At 38.6% G+C, this 10,485-nt stretch overlaps 1 protein-coding gene across 2 annotated transcripts in view; it reads left to right on the forward strand.

The window, feature by feature from the left end:
- Positions 1 to 3,400, forward strand: part of HDAC9 (histone deacetylase 9) — a 279,706-nt gene extending 276,306 nt beyond the window's left edge. The window contains exon 25 of one of the 2 annotated variants that reach the window (XM_009994952.1): positions 1,967 to 3,400. In XM_009994952.1, coding sequence (XP_009993254.1) covers positions 1,967 to 2,006 — 40 coding nt within the window. In that variant the 3' untranslated portion in view covers positions 2,007 to 3,400. The remainder of the gene's footprint in view (positions 1 to 1,966) is intronic. The other variant, XM_009994951.1, reaches the window with a different exon arrangement.
- Positions 3,401 to 10,485: the final 7,085 nt, after the last annotated feature.

Raw genomic sequence — 10,485 nt, forward strand, 5'->3', positions numbered from 1 at the left:
ACTCTTTCCTGATTGCCAATCTCTAACTGAAATCTATTGCCAACTATTTCTTCTCAATCAATCACTTACTTGCTGTAGAATCTAGAAACTGAGCTGTTATGTGCTTCCAAATTATTCTCTTCCCAGACAGCCCCAGAAGGTGCTGAATATTTAACAAGGGCTTTAGTGGACTTTTGCATTATGCTAGAGGACATGCAGGTCTTCTGAAAGTGGCTGGAGAAAGTGGAAGCACGTGGTCAGCACAACAGTAGTGTGTGCAGGATCCTTTATCACACCTGAGCACCTCAGACCCACCCTGGCTGCCACTGTGCAGTTTCTGCTGCAAGACAGAACAATGCAAGGATGGGGGAGAAGAAAAGGCAGTGATGATCTCTGTAATTTTTGAAAGAGGTCTTACTAAATATTTTTATGCATATCTTGATAAGCTCTCTGGGCTTTTATTGTCCACCAAAGGAGAGTAATATCCTACTGGATGTGCATGTGGGCAGGGATGACCTCCCACCCCAGCACTGCCCCATCTGAAGTGGTTCCTGCTGCAGCCTTCCCCGAAATCCTGTTTCACCTCACCTTTCAGGAACAAGGGATCTGCAGTGGTTACTGTACATAGCACATTCTCCACCATGTGGTGAGGAGCAAAAGATTTGAGATTTATAGGTTAATAATCTTTTAGAGTCAATAACCTTTTGGAAAGTAATTAGTCTGAAAAACATCATATTTTCCATATATCATTCATCTGACATATTTTTCAACAAACTAGCTGTGATCATTCCAAACCATAAAGGAATAACCTCTATAAAATAATTTAAAGACACACTGCTGAATTTTTCATTGGGAAGGACTTTAATAAACTCCAGATTCATTTAAAATTCTCTGGCTTCCAATCTGAATAAACTACCAAAGCCCATGCAAGCCCCTGTTAATTTTTTATTTTTTTTTCCATGGGATCTCATGAGTTTGTACTTTCTGAGGGATGTTTTACTGAAGCCAGTTATTATACCCACTTACAGGATTTAACTGGTGAATGTCTCTTAATTATTAATTTGTGTTTACTTTCTGCTCTTCTCCCCTCATTTCAAAATTACTTAAAGTAACTATTTTTTAGGTGATCTGAAGCTCATTTTTCATATGGTATTCTGCCAGACTGAGGTGAAAAATGGTTTATGTCCATATTCTTATGTCCTTCAATAGTGAGGTCTCACCATTATCTCAGAAGCTTCCCATTTTAAAATTGTCAGCATAACCCTCAGGTGTATAGCTTGTCAGATAGAAAGAACTAAGACACTTTACACCAGCTCAGCATACATCTCCACTGCATTCTTACTGGATGTTTTTAAAGAGCTCATCTTGTCTAACCTAAATATTTCCCTGAGGCTTTCAAATAAAAGCTATATGTATAATCTAATCTGATATTATTAATAGATACTTTCTTTATGACAGCGATCTGCAGCTTGAGTTCAGAACTTGATCTCAAAAGCTGCATGCAGGCAATGGATTTGTGAAAGCACAGAAAACCAGAGGACTGAAGAACAACCCCAGAAGAAACACTGCTAACTACTTGGCTACTAGTGAACTTTTTCAGTTTAATAGCATGGGCCCGCTTGAAATAATAAATGTATGTATTTTTAGTTGCCAGAGCTTGTAAAAGAAAAGTATCACAGCTATTTTTTTCTTGAAATTATTTGACTCTGTTGACACAAAGCATGTACATTTCTGGAGAAAAAGTTATAAAATATTCTGACATATTTTAATATAAACAGGAACATTTTCAGTGATTGCTTGGATCTAAAATGTTTTTCCACTTGACATTTGTTTATACTTCCTAGGAAAGAAACTCTATTTGTGGATAACTGAATAACACAAATAAACATCAGAGAGAGCTGAAAAATCAGCTTTGATTATGCATGAAAATCTACAATGTCATTGTGTACTCTTGTGCCGTATTCTGATTGCCTGTTTATTTTTACAGAGCTGCTGGCGAGCCCATGGAAGAAGAGCCAGCCTTGTGAAGTGCCAAGTCCTCCCTGATATTTCCTGTGGGTGACATCATTGTGTATCCCCCCAAAGCACCCTCAGACATGTCTTGTCTGCTGCTTGGGTGGCACAGATCAGATGGAACGTAAACACTGGGCACGAAACTCTGAATAGCAGCTTCACTTGTTCTTTGGATGGACTTGAAAGGGCCCTAAAGATTCCTTAAATGTAACCGCTACAATTCTAGAGTTACACTAAAACGGGCTTGGGAGAAAGAGCCAGGAGCATGCTTTTTAGATGCTGTTTGACCCACTCACCAACAAAAATTGTGAAATAGAGTATTGCAAAATTCTACAGGATAGATTATAGATACAAGAGTTGCAACAGCCAGCAAAATAATCGGTAAACTCCATGAATCACTTTCTGACACTTTTTACTGAGTAATTTTTTTTCATACTGTGTTAAATTGTTAATAGAATATTTTTTTCTTTGCTCTGCATAATGAAAAAAAATTAATTATTTTATGTGGCATTTTTTAACCCCAGTTAAAGAACCCCAGTTCTCAGCTGAATAAGTGAAAGGTGTGTAAATTACACTGAGGGATTTTAGCTGAAGGGAAAACACTTCTTACTGTACTATAAATTCCCCTAAGTACTGTGCTTGGTGGTGCTTTATTTTCTTTTCCCATTTCCCGGCTATTCCCCCCATTTCGTCTGATCTTTTCTATCATTAAAAACATGTTCGTGACTCTCTAAAGCAAGCGATCTTCTGCCTTTTAAAAAAGCGCTGTACCCTCCATAGTTGACAGTAGTTCTCACCAGATGTGCAGCAGAGATCAAGTAGTCTCTGAAAAATGGATGGCTTTTCAAATGTGCTTTTAGTTTTTTCTGAAATGTTTCTGCGTCCGGACTCTGAGAGCAGCGATCTTCAATAACTGCGTGCAGCTCGTTTGAAGCTCAGGTGTTTCTGTGGCGGTTGTGCTGGGGGTGTTTTTTACAGGTCATCATGTGAATACGAACTGATTCTTTTATGTAGTCCTGCACCAAGAGAACTGATGTTGCTTAAGAAGCTTCAAAGGGTTTAGGCTTTGTTTTAGATCCCCAAAGTGCAGCAAGATCTCCCTGCAATGTGACTTTAGCTGTTTAATTCCATGTTTGAGAACGTAACATAGAGTTGTGCCTTTAGCTGATAATGAACGCTTAAACTGTTACACGTGTTGCCTTACCGTCAGAGAAAGAGATAGGGCATGGATGTAAGACCACTTCAAATGAACAAAACTCTGCTACAGCAACTTTTATTTTTGCTTACAACTTTCTCACCTAATGAACCCTGGGAGATACCTTGAAGTATTTGACTTGCAGTATTTGATAGCTTGCTCAGCTTTTAAAAGCAAGTGATGTTCATTTTTATATATTTTCCAAACTCAAAAGATATATTAAAGCCATAAGTGAAGACTGTCATGCTTTTTATTCTGAAGTCTGAAAGGAACCTTAATTAAAACAAGATTTTGGGGAAGGCCATGATATGAAAGATATGGAACAATATGGTTTCAGTTATAGGCAGACTCAAACCTGTAAATCAAAGATGAAAGATTTCACTCAAATAGAATTATATAATTCTCTTTTGTTATGCAGTCAGACTATATCTTTCATGCATTTGGGTTTGTTTACGATTAGCATTTTAATTTTAAAGACTTTTATTACTTATGCAAAAGCTCTCTGCTACAAGTTAGAAATCTGAGGCATGCTTTGAAAAGGAAAATCTAAAAAAGGAATGTCATTTCCTATAATGTGAAGTAAACTTTTATTCTGAAAAGCTTACTCTGAAATGGATGTATGCCCCTCAGAAAGTGAAATAAAATTCTACCCCCCATTTACAAGCCAAAATCATGCTCATTTTAGTAACGCAAAGAGTCTCAGCAGGCTAAATTAACTCCTGGTGTAAACCACCTTGCTTGACTTTGAGCAGTTCTGAAGGGGTTGTTCACATGACTAAGGCAATCAGGAGTTCATCCTGAATTTTCAGCAGACTTGTGATGGCAATCTTGGTTGCTATTTACTGTAATTTTCTTGTGGTCATCAAAGAAGTTTCCCTTCAAGGAAACCAAGGACCATAGCTGATGAGTTGGGTAATTTGTGGAGCTTTTCACATTTAAAAAAAATGGCTGAAAGATTTTAATTCAGTGGATAGTAAGAAAATTTTGAAATTAACCCCAGAAATGCAAAATCTGCTTGTGTCTTAGCTTGCATGAAATTGGATATGAATTGCAGCCTGAAACGCAAGTTACAAACTTGACCAATTAAAGTCTATATTCTGGGGTGGAAATCAGCTAAAGCTGTCCTTTGTAGCTGGAAATGCTTTTAAAATGCCAGAATAATTTGCATTAAACCACATTATAAACTCACACTCATGCATTTGTATAGGCATACTCCCAGACAGGCATCTAGACAGGCTATTGGTTAGGGTTCGGATCATTTGGATAAGCAAATGTGCAAATAAACTGTGCACAGATTGTGTCCAGAACTTTGTTCTCACTGAAGTCAATAGCAAAATCCTCTTTGATTTAAATGGGAGATGAATCAGATCCTGCTTTCTTTTGTTTTGGTTTCTTTTTTTCCTTTAAGTCCAGAACGCCATTACTTTTTGATTATGTCATTACAGCCCTCTGGGAAACGGTCGAGGCTTATGGTGAATATCAACACTTCCTTCAAAGCAGATCAGGGCTTTCTGAGAGGGCAGTTTCACTTGCTGCTGTTTTCTTCTCACAGTATTTTTTATTACAATCAATAGCTCCCCATGGATTGCAGTAAAAATATCTCCCAGCAATTTTAGACTTACTTCTAGGGAAATATTCACATAGACTCTCTTAAAAATGCCCAGTTTTAGCTGGATTTAACAACAAATTCCAAGAATTTCGGGAAGATTCACAAATTACATGTTCCTCTGTTTCTAATGTTCAAAGTCATAGGCTTAGCAGCTGTTTCTGAAGAGACATCACAGTCTCCTGTCTCCCGTGGACCTTAGCTAAGTGCTAGGGAGATTGATACCTCTGAAAATGAAGTCCCAGATTTTTCAGGGTGGCTGCCAATACTTCTACATCTGATCTTAAATTACTTCCAAAAATGAGCTGAAATGGATAAACAAGAGGGGAATAAATGGTAGTTTCTCTGAGAGATCCCACAGAGAAGGTGAAGCTGACGAGGTGGCAGAGAGACCTGGGAACCAGGGTGACCCTCTGCCTGCTACTGCTGGCATGGGGATGGCAGGTGGGCCAGAGGAGATCCCAAACCACTGCCATCCCACGATGCCATTGCAATTAGTAGCAAATCCTTGCCTTGCAGGGGAAGCATGCAGGGCTTTGCACTCTGCCTCTGGATCAAGGTGTCTCTAAGCCATCAGCCTCCAGAATAAGAGATGTCCTGCCAGCAAGTACCACTAAAATGCTTGCTTCAGCTCATATTCTTCCCTAACGTTAAGGACTACATATTAAGCTCAGTGGGGCTTTTCTTGTGTTATTGTATTTTTCTTGTATTCTTAGGTCCTTAGGCTGAAGACTAAAAAAAGAGAAACCAAAAACTAAAAAAAAAATATAAAATTATATTACTCAGGACATACATTTTTTTTAAAACAAGTATTATTTTCATCCAGCTTAATGCTTTTACCTGTGCTGGAGTTGGAACAGTGATGAACAGTAAAATTTAGAAGTGCTAAAACCTAAGAGTGTCTTGCACTTCATTTTTTGGAGTCTGTCTGCAGGAATTCTGTATGTGCTCATTTGGCTTTAATATAATCTGCAGCAATGAAGTTCTTGATTATATTATACTTCTTCAGGCAGAATTCCTAGTGAGTAATCAGAGTTCATGGGAATTTTGCCAGTGTAAAGATGACAGAATTAGTCCCTTTTTTAATTATGTACCTTCCTAATTTTAGTTTCAGCGAAAATGAAGTAACTAATTCCAGGCAAGAGAATCTGAGGAAAAGTAAATCATTAAGCTATCTTAAATAAACATCATAAAAAAAATAAAATATATATATATATAAACAGCTGTTATGCAAACAAAGGTGGTTGTTTCTTTACTTTGCAAAACAGTTAACAGCATGCTGCCAGCTGAATGAAAGTGGCAGAACGAATCTCTCTCTAGAGTATATGGTATTTGAGTTGGTGTCTTATCTAAGTGCAGCCTCCCTAAAAAGCCGAGAGACATAACTGGAGATGAAATATTAGAAAGGTTTTGCTGCAGCCAACACCAGAGGTCCTGTAGAGCACAAGAATGTAGAGACTGACTAATTTGTGTAGACAGACAGCAGGACACTTTCAGGGCAATGTGTCTGGGATGAAGAATTAGAGGGAACTTTTCCAAAGGCACAAATGGCTGGGAGGCAAGTAACTTGTATCAGCTTGCAGGGGAAACAAGGTGCCCAGTGAGCATTAATTCTTTGGGAAATGACCCTTCTGCCCCACAAAAACACCCACACCCATGCAGCCATGAACCTTGCTGTACAATTTTGTCCTAAGCAGCAGCAGCAGCCAGGTGTGCTGCCCTGCCATGTGTTCTGTGTATTTGCCTAAGAAACTAGCAGCCCCCAACAGACACTTCATAACGTGACTGATAGGGCACATTTTTATGATTTATTTTTTTTTTTTAATCTCAATAGTGGCCTTTCCAGAAGTGTAGCATTACACTGTTGTTTTATTTTAAAAGGTCACAATAGAGTTTTGTGAACAATTGTACAGACTGCATATGGAAGTAAACCAGAATATATATACATGGAGGGTAGTGGTGGAGACCTGCTGAGAAAGAATTTATCTTAAATCATCTTTCAGCTACCTGATTTTCATCCTGGAATTTGAGGAGTTTTGATTCTTAAGCTTTTATTTTGCCATGTCCCTTGCTTTGGTTTTTTACCTATTGTTAAATTCATCCTTCTAACATAGAAAGCCACCACAAAAATGTGTCTTTTCTGAAAGATGCCCTTGTCCTTGGAGTGGGAATGAGAATAGCTTATCTTTGTCACTTCTAGCAGCAATTAAATGCTTCATTTTTGTGACAGATCCAAACTGAAGTGGTATTTTATGAGTATGATTTAGCTGGCTGTCTGCTGATTATTAAAAAAAGAAATTGTGAAACTCGCATTCCTCTCTAACCTCAAAAGGGACCCATTTTGATTTTAACAATGTAATATTTTCACTTGATCCAAAAGGTTTTTGTCCCATGACATCTCGTTACTAGCTCAGTTTTAGTATCTAGCAAATAACACACCACAGAGAGTGAAGACCAGAAAGGACATTCCAGCAACTCTTAATTGTATCTCTCCTGCACAATCATTCATCCTGCTCTAGTGCCATGCTCTGTGGTTCAGCATGTTAGAAGACTTTATAGCAAAATATAACTTATAATGCACCATCAAAGGTACTATTGTTTGAATGCTAATTAGTACACTATGAGTTGTGCTGTAATTTCTAAGGGAGATGTGCTCCTGTGTGAAAGGTCTAAATGCAATGAGCGCATGAAAACAGTGGCACTGGTACTGTGCAGTGAGAGTGATTCTGTGCTGAGATCTCCACACATAATCCTCTTCCCAATGGCAGGCCTGCATAGCCAGAGGCACATTGGCAATGGCAGAGCAGTAGGGTGCCCTGACTCAAAGAGCACTGAAATCCCTTCTCTGACAGGCTTTGAGTAAAATCCGGAAAGCAGCTGGAGAAGAAACCTTAACTTTGTGCTCAGCCACATGCAAACTTTCAAAAAGGGCAGATACAGATCTGAACTTGGCCACACATCCTTATTTCTAATACAAAGTGCCATTTCTGCTTCTAGAAAATTCTGTCTTGAAAGAGCATTGACACCAGTGGAGATATTCTATTGACTTCAGTGGGCTTCAGGAGGATGGATACATAATGTGTTATGGGAACATGTTCATATTTATGTCTTTTACTTGCTTAATTTACTGCTATTTGAAAATACTCAATTGGCTTAATATTCCAAGTTAAGATGCAGTAGGAAAGCATAAAGCAATACCTGGTGAAGTCATGCCTAAAGTTTTCAAAGCAAATTCATTGCCATGGGTTTTTACAACACTGACTTTTTGGTCTAGAGATGCACAGCTGAAATGTCTATTTTTTTTTCTTCAGAAATTGATGTTGCTATCTGTTTCTATGATAAAAAGTGGTCTATTTGCTCAGAGTACTAAAAGTTTATCTGTAATTTGTCTTCCCAGGCACATCAGTTTCTAAGGGTTAAAGCATCAGTAGGCAGAATTTTTAAAGGTCAATAGTAATATTTCCATAAGAGTAAAAGATACCTGTGGATTATTCTTATTATACCTGATACATTTTTGTATCTGAAAGCATCCAATGAGTAATGTTGAGTAATATTGTGCTCCAAAACTTTGTTGATTATAGATATTTGAGCGTTGGGTTGGCGTGAAAAGTTCTTTAACTAAGCTGTTATAATCCCTTTTGTTTTGTGTTTTGTATAATTATTTGGCTATAGTCTTGTCCTAGTGTTAATAAAAGTTATTTGAAGTAAACTTGTTCGATACGCTGAGTTGTGGGGGGTTTTTGCATGTGTTTTTTGGTTGTTTTGTTTTGTTTTTTAAATTGGCACTTAAGAGACGTGGAGCTTTGAACATGCCACCCTGGTTGGATCATAGGAATCTGACTGTTAAAATATAAAGGGGGGAGCATGGTGAAGCTGGAGTGCATAAAAAAGGAACCACAAAAGTTAATGTAAAAGAAATGTTACATAGCAGGCTAAAACGCACACAAAGCAGAGCATTGCAGAGCTCCAGCTTTAACACCAAGCTCATATTCTATAGTTCCTTTGGCTCATTGTCCTGAGGCGTTGCAGAACACATAATTCTCCTCCCAGGGAAACAATTTAAATAGTACATGCACTGTTTTGAAAGCTGTAAGGCCTCTACTTTGTGGGAGGTGGGGAATATCCAGCACGCTGCAGCAATACTCTGGACCGTGGTATCATGCCAGCTCTGCTGCTGTAAAACTTATAGTTGTTGCATTGATACAACAAACCTGGTTGGAGAAAGGCACCCTGCAAAAGCAGTGGAGCAAGTAAGGAGTGGTTTTGCTGTGAACATGCTTTGATCACTTGCACACCATCAAAAGCAGATCACAGATTTGGTCCCCTGCGATTCCTCCTGCTTGTAGAGCTTCATGCACCTAAACTTGAAAGCTGAGCGGGCAGGGGAGCTGGGAAGTATAAGCACTTGATTTGCACATGCAAATCCCTACCTCCTGGCATGTAACCAGAGGTGGATTAAAACCAAAATGAAACAAAACAGCACCCTATAATTTTAGCTTTATTTCATTCTTAAGGGTAACACATCTTTTTCCTTTCAGGGGAAAGGGACCCCAGCCCCAGAAACCCATAGCTCCATTCCAATCAATAAAATATTGTTTGAAAAGTTGGACATGTAACATGTAATTTCCTTGGCATATTTCAAAGAAGTTCCATGCCCAGAGGAGCTTAATCTATCCTGTCTATCTATCTGCTTCTCTGCTTTGCTTGTTTCCTGTGATTCCATTGTGATAAATTGCAGAGCCCTGTGATAAATGGCATTCATCATGTCTTTCTGGCTCACTCACCTGCATTTTGTACATTAAGCCCTCTCTCCTGGGACTACTTCTAACATTCCAACCTTGTGAGAGGTTCCAGCTAGACACCATTGCTGCTTTAAAATCAACCTGCCTTAGAAATGACCCTGCCTTTGAGAAGCAGTTTTTGCTTTTTGGAAGGTTTTTGGAAACCTTCAGACTAACAATGCTTCTAGGAATCTCCTGTAGGTGGGTGGGAGTGAATTCTTCCAGATTCCTTCTCTCATGCTTTTTCACTGCTTCCCCTGGAGAGCCTCCTCCCCAGGAAAAATCTGTCTTTCTACTGGCAGCTTTGAAACATCAGCAAGAGTTGGATGGCTTCTTGTCAGAAAGGCTAAATAGTGAGATATAAGCTGAATTAGTATGTGCTGAGCCATTGCTCTTCTTCATTCTTGTCTCTTTTCCCTTCCAAATGAGAGGAAGATAAGGTTAAAATTATGTTTTCAGCATGCTGTTGAGGTACGTCTGTTGGTTTTGGGTTTTTTGTGGGTTTTGTTTGTTTGTGGTTTGCTTTGTTTTGTTTTTTGGGGTTTTTTTTTTGGTTTTTTGGGTTTTTTTTAAACAGAGATGGGTTTTATTTCTCCCTTTGCTCTCACAGTGGCCCAGGTACAATACTTCATTCATACAAGCCTCCTGGACACTTGGAAAATGGAATTTTAGGATTCTTGTTACATCATTTTCTAGGCCTGCCTACAAAAGAAAGCAAGTTCAGTGAAAACCCCAAATTAAGTTCTGTGCTTTACTAGAAGATAAGGGCATAGGACCAGGATTTTGTGCAAACTTTAGCTTATTTAATACACTTATATGTATGTTGCTTCAGGCTCAAGTTCTTTGTCCACATATCCCTGAAAAATACCCAGTCTGTTAAGACCACTACATTAATGTCTTCATAGATTATT

This window comes from Chaetura pelagica, unplaced genomic scaffold, assembly GCF_000747805.2.
Source record: "Chaetura pelagica isolate M959 unplaced genomic scaffold, ChaPel_1.0 scaffold12, whole genome shotgun sequence".
Classification (NCBI taxonomy): Eukaryota; Metazoa; Chordata; class Aves; order Apodiformes; family Apodidae; genus Chaetura; species Chaetura pelagica.